Source organism: Buceros rhinoceros, unplaced genomic scaffold (assembly GCF_000710305.1).
Source record: "Buceros rhinoceros silvestris isolate BGI_N320 unplaced genomic scaffold, ASM71030v1 scaffold7765, whole genome shotgun sequence".
In the NCBI taxonomy this organism is placed as follows: Eukaryota; Metazoa; Chordata; class Aves; order Bucerotiformes; family Bucerotidae; genus Buceros; species Buceros rhinoceros.
The window spans coordinates 44,991-57,231 of NW_010414512.1; the positions used below are offsets into that span (position 1 = coordinate 44,991).

The 12,241-nt window shown below is 35.9% G+C and overlaps 1 protein-coding gene across 2 annotated transcripts in view; it reads right to left on the reverse strand.

Annotated features, from left to right (window-relative positions):
• Positions 1-12,241, reverse strand: part of LOC104494300 (probable ubiquitin carboxyl-terminal hydrolase FAF-X) — a 72,404-nt gene that overhangs the window by 29,319 nt on the left and 30,844 nt on the right. Inside the window, exons 17-26 of one of the 2 annotated variants that reach the window (XM_010137113.1) lie at positions 11,968-12,179; positions 10,025-10,265; positions 9,654-9,803; positions 9,449-9,569; positions 8,847-8,977; positions 8,326-8,604; positions 6,040-6,165; positions 3,533-3,658; positions 1,919-1,921; positions 514-680 (exon numbers count right to left, since the gene is read on the reverse strand). In XM_010137113.1, the coding sequence (XP_010135415.1) occupies positions 514-680; positions 1,919-1,921; positions 3,533-3,658; positions 6,040-6,165; positions 8,326-8,604; positions 8,847-8,977; positions 9,449-9,569; positions 9,654-9,803; positions 10,025-10,265; positions 11,968-12,179 (1,556 nt within the window). The remainder of the gene's footprint in view (positions 1-513; positions 681-1,918; positions 1,922-3,532; positions 3,659-6,039; positions 6,166-8,325; positions 8,605-8,846; positions 8,978-9,448; positions 9,570-9,653; positions 9,804-10,024; positions 10,266-11,967; positions 12,180-12,241) is intronic. The other variant, XM_010137114.1, reaches the window with a different exon arrangement.

Consider the following 12,241-nt stretch of genomic DNA (forward strand, 5'->3'; position numbering starts at 1 on the left):
CTCCTGGCAGCTCGGGCTGGTATTCTCCGTCTGTCCGTGATCCAACAGTGAGTGCTAAGGGTTCCACCACGACACTCCTACTGCATCAGGTGACAGCTCCATGTAAAACTTATGTGAGGAGTCACAAGTGTAGCGCTTCAACGCAAGAAAACCAGAGGGTCAAATTCCAACTTCCCCCTCTCCTCAAACTGCTAGTACTGTGTCTATCAGAAAAAGTATAGGAAACTTCTTCTGTACCTAAGTCACTTAAATATTCAAATACAGCGAGTACTCACATAATTTCTGAAAAATGTGAAGTCCCTATCATTTTATTCTGAGTATGCTGTTCTAAAGCCATCAGCAGCAGATTATCAGGCATCCATCTGCCTTGACAATACCCTCCTTATGAGTACAAAGAAGATGGGACTAATGTAGTTACCACTTTAGGATACGTATCCTAATGAGAATATATGTGATTAATACATGAGCTAAAGAAAACAAACCAAAACACCCACAACAACCACCAAAACTTACTTGCTGTGACAGTGCAATAGCAAATCAATGATAAACGTCTGCCATGCCTTTTCTTTACTGAGTGCATCCAGTGCTGTTGGAATCAAAGCAAAACACAGGGTCATCACCTCCAATGCTTCACAGCAAACTTGTTCATCGTCCATGTCTGGCTCATTTCCTGCATTTGTCTGTGAAAATAAACAAGAGGGCACAAAGTGGGTATAGAAGAAAATCCTGAGAAAACCAACTGGCTCCAAGGTATATACACTAAATACAAACACAAACCACAAATTTGTATACTAAGTGATTATCGGTGCCAAGTATTTTACACACTCCACTCAGATGTGATGCAAACCTGAACTTCCAGTACTGTGCTTCTCAAAGGATTCCAAGCATGAACTTAAGGAGCCAGAAGTTAAATAGGAAGCTTGTAAGCAAAAGTTACATCAGTTAGTACTGCTGGGTTTTTCTGTTGGTTTGTATTTGGGGTTTGTTTGGTTTTTTGGTTTTTAAGCAAGATGCTTTTCTTTACTACTCAAACTCTGGAGTTTAAATCTTTGGAAACAGTTACTACTAAAACAGAGAAAGGCTAGAGTGCTGTATAATTTACCAAGGAGTCCAGTTTTACAAAGCTTTGATATTCAAAACTTACTTGACCAAAAGCTTCTTAATACTACTTGAATTTATTCAGCACTTCACTATTTCACAGAAACATGAAACAGCTGAACTGACTTTCTAAGATAGTTGCTGGGGTGATTTTTGAAATAGGAAAGGATAATACATTTAACTGGTACACAGGTTACTTTCTCAATTAAATACTTGAATCCTCTCCTCCATCTAAGCCAAAATTGCTTAGATTCAAGAAGTTCCGAATACAAGCAGGTTTCAATTTTAATTCATCAGTAATCACAGCTGCAGGTTAAAAACATTAACTAGAGGCATAAAATAAGTATTTGCTTTATACATGGAAAGGTATCAAGATTAAATAGGCAGAAAGAATGGATTGCAATGCAGAGGAGACAACTAATCGTAAACAGCAGCAGTAGAGGACAAAGTATGTGTCAGTCTGGCAACAGACACTAGTTTGTCTTTGCACAACAGCTAAAAATCAGAGACAGTGACCACCACTGCAGTGGGAAGGTGTGGCAATTCTGACATCTCGGGACACGAAAGCAAACACAGAATGCTTTCAACAAGCTCAGGACCGCACCTGCTCTGCACTGCGGTCCTGTATAGAATATAAAAGTTATTTCTGCTTGAGTGTAGGGATCTAACAGAAAGGCAAAGTGCATTTTATACTCAGCAAAGTACGTCCCTATACTCAGGCACCAAGAGCTGACGGGATCTCTACAAGCAGCCTTTCAGGTAGGTATGTTCTCTGAACTAATAAGGAAATGGCACTTTGATGTCACTGAAAGTCACGCACAGTCTTCTTTAACCACTGAGAGCACTCCCATACCAGAATCTTTGAGGCAGGAGGCAAAAGTGACTCTGTAACAAAACAATTTATCTTGTCTTTAAAGCTTAATTGAATTTACCGGGTAAGTTCAGAAGCTTCTTGAAGTGCTAACAACACTCAGAAGTCATACTTGATGGGACTGCTCTGAAGTGCCTCTTGAAAAAACATTTACCATAGATGTTTCTTTTGATGTTTCTTGAGGAATCCTGAGATGCCATTCCTGATTCCTCAAAAATCAATCTGCTTTTGTTTTTAAAATAACATTTAATGATAAATCTCTACCCCACAGACTTAGCAAAACATTCCTATTACCTATGAGTTAAAAGTCTATGGTTCAGTGGCCAACTAAGAAAAGTAAAAGCCTTTTTCTTAAAATACTTTTTACTCCAAGCCAGCTTTTTCCAGTCACTGGTATATTCAATGTTTACAAAACTACCATAGGAGCTACTTCATCTCATCCATAATCAAAAGCAATTCCCTTAAATTAAGAATGTGTCTTTTCTTGCATCATACTTCCCTGTGATGTTTTCCTCTTTTTTGATGTTATTTTAACTAAGTGTATTTTATTCATCCTTCTTACTTCTGCAGTTTCTTCCTCTTTTAAGTTTCCAATTTTTCCCTTCAATTTTTATTTCCCTAGCATAAACCAAAGGCAGCTGCCATTTATTACAAATGTCCATATAAGTGCCAATAAAAACAAAAAAAACCCCTCCACACAAAAAAATTACTCTGGTGTATATGCAAGCATATCACCTCACACAAACAAACAGAACACCCAAAACCCTCCAACTTATTTCATGAAGCTGCTCTCACAGCAATAGAAGCAGATGCCATTATACCACTGCCTAAGCTAAACAGAAAGGTGTTGTATTTTGCTCAAGTAAATATTCTTCCTCTAATTGATCATTTAAGCCAAGCAGCTAATCTACCAAGAATAAAACCTTCCTATATATTCCTTTCCCTTTTAGTCTCAGGCAAGTATTGATGAGTACTAAACTTGATTTTATAAGACCAACAAGAGAAGATCCTTAGAGAACAAAAAAAATTTTTTTAAATCACTGTCAAAATACAGATTACTATTTCCTAAAAGCGTAAGCAACATTCGTTAAACAAAAGGTGTGTGATAACATACTAACATATAATCCCCAAATTCCAAATTATTTGTGTAAACCACAAAGATGTTTTACATCTACAAAACAAAAGAAAAAAAATCCACACAGGATTAGCAATTCTTTTGTTTTACCAGTGCTTCAGTGCTAACTTCAGAAATACTAACTGTAAGAAATGCTTATTCCTTAGTCAGATACAGGGCTGAAAACATGTTATAGCAGCTTACAGAATGGGTGCATTGATTAACTGACACCAGATTCAAGTTACCATTAAACAGTTACCAAGAAAAGGAATCTGAAATAGAAAATTAAACTGTAGTATATCAATTGACATACTGGACTCTGAAATACGTCATCACTGAGATTATCTACCTAAAAGCTCATCACACGCTAAGCCTCATCTGGTTGACACTGTCCCTTTTGTGAAGAAAGAAACAGGTAAATAGAAAAGTAGTTGCTTAGGAATTCTTACCTTTTCGTAGATTTTACTGATTTCCTCATTCGAGCTGAAAACCAACTGAACTGACCCACAACCTGATGCCCAAACGATTTTCTGTACTGCCCTAATAACACATATATCAGGGATGTATTTTGAAGCCTAGAAAATAGAGAAGTAAACAAAAGCAACGTTAAAAAGCAGTTGCAAATAACAATAGAATGCATCGTATTTTACAGAATGCTTAAAATTTTAAAATTTGAAATTTAACAGATTTTTTCCTTAAACTGAAATTATGTAACTTGAAAAGCATTTGTACTTCACTCATATAATATTTTTTTTAATAGAAGTAGCATGTTATGTTACACACATTACAGAATCTTAAATTGTAATGCTACATGTACCAGAAGTTACAAGAAAGTGAACATTCTTTATAAATAACCAGCAACTATTTAATTCTCAGTAAGATTTAGAAAACCTACCAACTTCTATGCTAAAACATTCTTGATCAGGGGAAGAAAGCCCATCTGAAAGGCAGCTAGCCTCTTAAGTAATGCAAGAAGTTGAATTACTTTGTCCCCACCATCATGTTTACTGTGCTAGCTGATAGCTAGCTAGACAAACTAACACTTACCAAGTATGAGATTAACATACAAAGGGGTTGTTCTACACTGAAGTTATATAGGGTTTAAAATTAATAAAAACACTTATGAATGTGGAATCACTCTTCAGTATTTTGGGCATGGTCTCAGTAAACATCCAATAGTTTCTACTGATATACATACATTATAAAACACACTAAAACTGACATTATTTATAGTTCGCATAGCCCTGTCCAAAAAATAGGCCATCTTTAAAAGCAGATGGTAGACAGTTATCAAAAATTTCAAATTTCATTTTTCTAATGCTGAGACTTAATAAACAAAGCAGACTATAAGAAGCTTAATAAGCTAGCTGCATCCGGAAAACCAAACAACGTGCATTCTTTCTACTGATATGGACACTAACAGTAGTTAGAAGAAAAACAGTAGGCATTTCAACTTTGTCACGAGCAAAGAAACCTTACAGTAACAGCAACCTAACAGTAACCTAACAGCATCAAAAAAAAATTTGTGACACAGAAAAATAACCTTTTTTTAACTCTCATTGTAGTTTTAAAATTTTGAATTCATCAAAACTTGATAAAAAAGTGAATGATTTCTTTCATTGCTGTAGCCTTCTGTCTGGCATGGTTTATTTTTAAATGTCAGGTTTATTTTTAAAAATTGTGAGGGCAGTTGAAGGGTCTTTGACCATAAAAACATTAGAAGAAGAGAAAAAAAAAATCTTCCCAAGGCAAGCTACAACATACATGAAATTTAGATCCACAGCAGTTTCATAATTTCAGAAAATTACAGACAATAACAGCAATACTGTTAAGGAAATTCAGGTTTTGTTTGCTTTGAAGTGCCTGGTGAAAATAAAATTATTTACTTATTAGAAGTCCTCTGAAAATTACAAAGGCACAAATAAAATCCTTTCTTCATGCCTCACCTCAAAAGGTATTTCTTCTGTGGAAGGAATTTCATTAAATCCCAGTTCCACTAGATGATTTTACACATACAATGGATTATCTGTGGATTCAATACCACCAGTAATGGCAGGCAGATGGTTTAGCCTTGCCGTCTAGACCCCACTCTTTGTTCAGTAGAAATAATGTACTTTTCAATACTAAGATGGCAACACTAGGTCACTTTAGATAGCTCAGAAATGTTTTGGAGATTCCTTTGTAGAGATGCCATACAGTACAGAAAAACAATATCCTCTGCTTCCATACACTGGAAACAGAGACATCCCGATTCACCAGGGAAGAGAAAGTTGCAGTAGTTTCCATTTCAGTTTCTGCTGAATTCAGCAGAATTCACTAATGTATTTACTTACATGATTCATAAAATGGTGTTTGGATATACCATACAGATAAGTCTGCTACATTTGCAAAGCACGTTATTTAAACTTACTGAGCTCCACAATCCAATTTTTCACTTGTATCATTAATGCATTTTCAATATATAAAGACACGCTGACAACAAATTTGTGACTTTTCTCTTTCAGCATTTAAAAACCAGGTGCAAGATTTTAAAAGCCTCCCCTTTTCTGCATTCTTCTCTTGAAGAAGAGAATGTTACTCAGAAATCAAAACATAAAAGACCAGAAAAAGAAAGTATCACAAGAATGTTTTCAAAATACCCATTAACTACTTTAAGTCTATTACACAGAATTTCCAAAGTTCTGATCTAAGTGTAACAATATTTACAGTCCGTTAAAGAGTGATTGTGCACAATCTGCCTAGATCACTCCTTATCCTATTAGACACTGAATTTCACAATTGCATATGGAAACAACTCATTAAATACTTTTAATTAAACAGCTTACAAACCATATGAACATTACCCAGAATGTTCCATGACATTGTAAAAGGAAAATCAAAGCAATAAATTTAAGGATTAAGGGGAAAAAAAAGCTACTACAGGAAAAAAAGGTGATACAGAAAGGAATTCACTAACCTCATCAGATATTTGCTGTGCGAGACGTATTGCTACATTTCTTAGCATGCATTCTGAAGTCGGATTAGGAATGTTTTGTAGGGCATTTTGTAGCACCACTGCCTGGTCATGTGTAGTCTGGTTTATCTGGAAGAAAGTAGTTCTTATGCTTATTTTTAAGTGGAAAAAAGAAAGCAAGGAGATATGAAAATCTAAAGTTACTTGCAAAGGTTTGGTAGAAGTAGATAAGACCTTGGAAGAAAGACTACTTACAGAAACAGTGAACAGCAAGAAAAATAAGCCCCCTCGATTTCAAATAGGTACTATCACATCTGAAGACACTGTATGACACAGTATACGATCACAGAGTACAAGAGGAGAAGCACTTGCTCAAAATAACTTAGGTTTGGGCGTTTGTTTACTGAACAGATGATTTCAAGTCAACAGAATGTTTAGAATTAGAATGCCTTCTTCCCCCTCTGTTGATACAGGAAAGAAAGGGTTTGCTAAAACAATGGGTCTCCCTCTGGATTAGCTAACAGTGTCCAACAGACGTGGTTGCAGTGTTCGCTACAGTTAACACGCATTTTGAACATTTGAGTTAGAGCACTATTGAAGAATTCTGTTCTGAATTATCCCTACTGTTCCTTATTATACTTCCACAACAGAAACTGCAGCAAGACAAGTTTTTTTCTTTTCTGTATTGGTTTGAGCATAGACAGCAAAACTCTATAGAAGACTACACTGATTGCAGATACATTACTGATGGAAAGCCAAGGCAGAAAACGTTATGCTTTGGTACTTATGCTTTAGGCAAGATAGATGAAAAGTATTTATAAATCTCACCTCTATCCCAAGGTATAAGCTTACTGGTGCTGCAGCAATAATATCAAGACCAAAGTCCTTCAAACAGCAAGAATAACTGTTTCTTCCAACAAATCAGCTAATAATCAAGTTTGATGTGTAGAACACTAAATAGGGAATGTCAGCAGTCATGGACAAATGTTACTACCTCCTCAGTGGTCAGCATAAATCTGTTTCAAATAGTACTTCAAGACTGTTTCAAAGAGTTCTTTCTTCAAGACTCAACCGACGTTATCTGTGTTCCAAACTGCTTTTTGAATAATCATAAGAAAATAGGGTAGTAAAATTTAGTAATTTTAAACAGATGAAGGAAAAGGTGGCAAACATGTTTGCTTTAAGATGTTTCTACTGTATTCTAAAATAAGACCTGAAAAGAGATGATCTTCATCTCTTTGTAACTGTCAAGAGTCTTCCTGAAAAAGAATGAACTAGGTATCTTACAACAGATGCAGATAACCAGACAGCTATTAATATTTCAGACTTAAGGGGAATGTACTTCTCTGCTTCAGATGTGGATCTTAGTAAATATTCTGGAAGAAAGGACTCTGAAGTGGGGCCCTCTGAGTATAGGTTGAAAGCTCAAGGAACTATCCAAGACAGAACCTCACAAAGGAAGAAAAAAACAACCCACACAAAAAATGCTGGAATACCTGGAAGCAAATGTCCAAGAAGGACAGCAGCAAATTTTGATTTTAGTTCTCTGTGCTGTCCACCTACTGTAAGAGGGGAAAAGTACAATCTTGACCCACATGTATTTGTCCAGATGCAGAAAAACTAACTAGTCATATTACACATGCATAAAATCTATTACTATAGACATATGAGATGACGGTTCAGAATACTTGTTTTATTCTTTCCCTTTCCAACTCTGAAATTCAAAACTTAGGGTAGGACATCTTTCAACTATCAACACCTAAGTTTGCAAGGTACCTAGCCATTCTCTGCAAGAATTTTCTACAAGCAATGGGCAGAATCTAGGAATTCAGAATCTAGCAACCTAAGGACTTATTTTTGTGTAGAAAAAGGGCTGGCATGGCTCGATGTCAGTTCTGTTGTTTTATACTCTAATCATAAACAGGAGAATACAAGAAATTCAGAGGCACATTCTTCAATAGACTCAAAAGCTCAAAAGAATCAGAATTTGCATTTATAGGATAGACGTACTTGAAAACGTCAAGTTACCTGTACTGACAATCATGCAAATAATTGAAAATTATATAGAGAGCAAGTGGATCTCACACCTGACTCTTGCACAGTCAAAAAGAAATAAGGTTTGTTTAGTAAGTTATCTCTTTTTTAGAATCATCAGACATTATGTGAAATTACCATGAGTTCTTGATATGCAACTCAAAGAGATTGTCAGTGGAGAGTAGACAGATGCTGCTGCAGACAATATAAAAATCACAGTACATTGCTATTTGCAGCAAGGAAGGTTTATATTACCGGTGAAACTGTACTTGTGCCTTCCACAACTGGCTGACAAGCTTCTGCCACAGCTCGAACATGGCCATATCCAATTGCTGTTAGTAACAATTTGGCTATTTTTAGAGCGTTAAGGTAGGCACCCCTTCGAGTTTCCATATCTGCATTTGGCAGGAAGTTATTTCTTGTCAGCATGCTCAATACAAGAGGCAAACCACCACTTTTTAAGAAGTTGTACTGGAAGTCACTGGCATCTTCTCCCAGAGGTGCACTGGCAGGCATTAACAAGGCATAAACTACCTGTAGAACAAAACACAGAGTTAACTGACAGAAATACGCTATCCTGAATATGGGTAATTGAGCACAAGATGACGTTGGAAATACAACTTAATCAACACTTTGACATCATTGTCTATAATACCAGTTTATCCCAGTAAATTGTTAAGTATTTTCAACTGTTAAACCAGAATATGATCTCAGGTTTTCATAATGTTACAGAAAAGAGAGAGTTGAAGGTTCTTAACAGACGAAGCATCACAAACCTCCGTTAGATACAGCACTTGTGAGGCAGAAGGACCAAAGAACAGAGAATCAAGGGATGGACTAAGGCTGCTTTCCCCAAGTTTTGCATGGTCTAAACAAATAGCTCTTAGTTTCTCAACTGTAGTGTTATCTGAAATAAAAAACACAACTTATAAACATTTTGTAACAAGACTACTCTAGAACAAGCTAGTAGTATTTATAATGATAAATCTGAAAAATTTTAAGCGTATCAGAAGAGTTGCAAAAAGTGTAACTGACAGACAAGATCAGACTATGAAGCATTCCGCAATGATTATTTCTTCAGTACAAAAGTGACCTGTTAAAACTAGTGCTACAAAACCGCTTCAAACTACAAGGCTTCTTCTCATTTTCACTGCACCGAACCCCAGTACCAACCGCAAACCACCCAACTTTGCATGACAGACAAGAGAGAACTATTTGGGAAACACATTTACAGTCATAGTTAGGATGAGTGTCATGAATTACAGTATAAATAAATTACCAGAAAGTGGAAAATACTCCCGTCTTCATTTTTATGCAACAAGTGCTAAATTATGATACAGGATATTACAAGATAAAACCAGATAAAACTAAGTTTTACCTGGTGGCATAAGCTTCATAAGAACACGTGCTCCATCTCTAAGCGGTGGCATATTTAGGCTACTGCCTAAGTCTGCAACTTGCCAAAGAAAGGAGATGTATCGCGGATGCAATGACATGATCTTAAAATAAGCAAATAAAAATCATTAAAGACACAGTATAGGGGAAAAATGCTTTTTAAACTGTTCATTTCAGAATGTGCTTACCACTCCAGGCAAACAGCTTTCAACTTCTGGATTTGGCCCATCACTGTAGTGATTGCCATGGTTGCCTGGAGAACCAGTTGAAGAGTCAGAAGAACTATCTGGACTTGACGGCATATTAGAATTTATCTGTGTCAGCTTAGCCGTAATTAGCTAGAAAAAAAAAACCAACACACAATCACAGCTTTAATACTATGCAAAAATGAAAATTCTTTACTACATGAAAATCTGATGTAATGTTAATGGCATAATACAAGGAGGAGGAATGGAAATACTTTACAAGAATAAGCAATCCCACACATGGTATTTTTCAAGCAGTTATAAAAGCGAAGCAACATCTGAATTGACATAAATAATCACCCAGCGACACTTACCGTTTTGTCTTTGAGATTCAGCTGCCCAATTAATTTTCTGTCATCTGCAGGGTCCACCAGCTCACCACCAATGAACAGTTCTACTTTTGTGTGCGCACTATTGGCTTTAATACGATTGAGAATACACCGCCGTACTTGGCCAATTGTGTCATTTGTATGAGACCAAATATCCAAATCCTCCACCTGTCGGCCTTGGTTTGGAAAACGAACTACCAGTGTGATATGTTTCCCACGGAAAGCTCTGAAAATAAATTTAAAAAAAAACTATTAAAGTTAATTTTGCCCTCATGAAATAGATTACCTTTCCTGCTGTATTCTGTGTTACTGATATTCCAACATCAAATCTTTACGTACGGTGATGTACTCCAGCATGTGAAAGCCCCAGCAACTATACAAGTGTAAGACAGACAGAAACTTTCACGAAGCTAGACTCCACACAAGTGCATTGAATATACGGTCAACTTTACAGTCAGGTTAGGAATACTGACAGAATTTTTAGGAGTCCCTTATGATATTCTAGATCTTTTCTCTGGCTTATAGTTTCCTGATTAAAATGTGAAAACAAAGCTCAATCAGACTGGCAACTTATTTTTGCTCTTTTAACAAAATACTCAATTTTAAATACACCAAGGTCAGAAAAAGCCATCAAGTTACCAAGTCTTAATGCCTCTGTCAAAAGTTGTTAAAAGTTTGATATTAGAATTCCAATTTAAAAAATCTGAATGCTTTCAAATTTTTTAAGAGGTCAAAAAAGGAAGAAACGGTTTCAAAATAGTGATCCCACTTTGCGCAGTGTCAGGGAACTCATTAGGAAAGATGTGTCCAGATAAGCCCAACCCTTTTGTTGTACTAACCAATAAACACAACAAAAGAATACAAAAATTCCTCACGAAAGCTCCTTGCTAGCAAGACCTGTGAAAAATTTATGTCTAATCAAATAAGCAGCCCATATATAAAAAAAAAAATGCACCCACAATCAACGGGAGAACTTAGTCAGGACTCAATCAATATGCACAATAAAAATATGAGAACACTGCAAATCACTGACATTGCATGAAGAAACATCAGTCCCTTAGATTTTCTTGTCAAAAAGGGCATTTAAAATAAAGGGATGACAACCCCCCACCATGTATAAAAATGTGTTAGCCGCACCATGAATCCATAGCAATCTCAGTGTATGCCTTATGTATTTTTGAAACTTTCTTCCCACAGCAAGCAGCTACTAACACTAGAACATTTAAACAGCTTTCTGCTCTGCCTTCTTCTCTCAGGAAATAAAGTATTTTTTTTCTGAAAACATCTACACAGCATTGGATTTGAGTGTTTCCTTTTTTGTACCAAAGACAGTTAATGAAGGAGCAGCTAGGATTTAAGCAAAATTTTTACTCGAGGACAAGCATAAGAAGAATGAAGGTGTAAAGAAAGTAAATATACTTCTAAGAGCTGATCTCTTCTTCCCCTTTTTATGAGGAACTTACACAGAGTATTTCACTTAGAGATAATCCTAAATTAAAGATTGCAAAGTAAGATTTACACCTTTGTAAGCAACTCTGGAAGATGAAGATACACATTAACAACATGGGTTTTGTACAATAGGACTATGATAAAAAAAGCTTTGCCCATGCTAACTTAAAGAATGGTATTGCTTTTAAGTAATTATCTGGCGGAAAAAACTTCCAAAAACAAAACAAAAAAATCCAAAACATTCTAGCCACAAGGTACATTGTCCTAGTTATAGAACAAAACACCAGAAACAAGTTTATTCTTAGTTCAGTTCTCCTTTTCGTAGATGCTTGATTTTGCCCAATTTTTCAAATCATCTTTTTTTACTACAGATCAGTTTCATGTACTAGCAAAGAAAATGGAATTTTGAAACTCTATAAATACATTCCCTGAATAGAAACTCTTTAGAATGTAAAAATCACAAAGATTTTCACACATACCTTGACATAGGTAGAATAGTTCTCTCTTCGTGGTAATCACTGTCACATTCATTAATATACTCTCTTAAAACGGTCAACACTCTCACCATTCGTATTGCTTCTTGTCTTGCACAATTGATACTGTCTTTATCTCCATCCAACACACATAATGTATCATAGGAGGCTTTTAGACGATCAAAACAGGACTGAATGAAGTCTTCATGAATCACTACCTAATTACATTTAAAAAATTGATGCAATTACAAGAAATACTGAAAACCATCTTTTCAGCAGG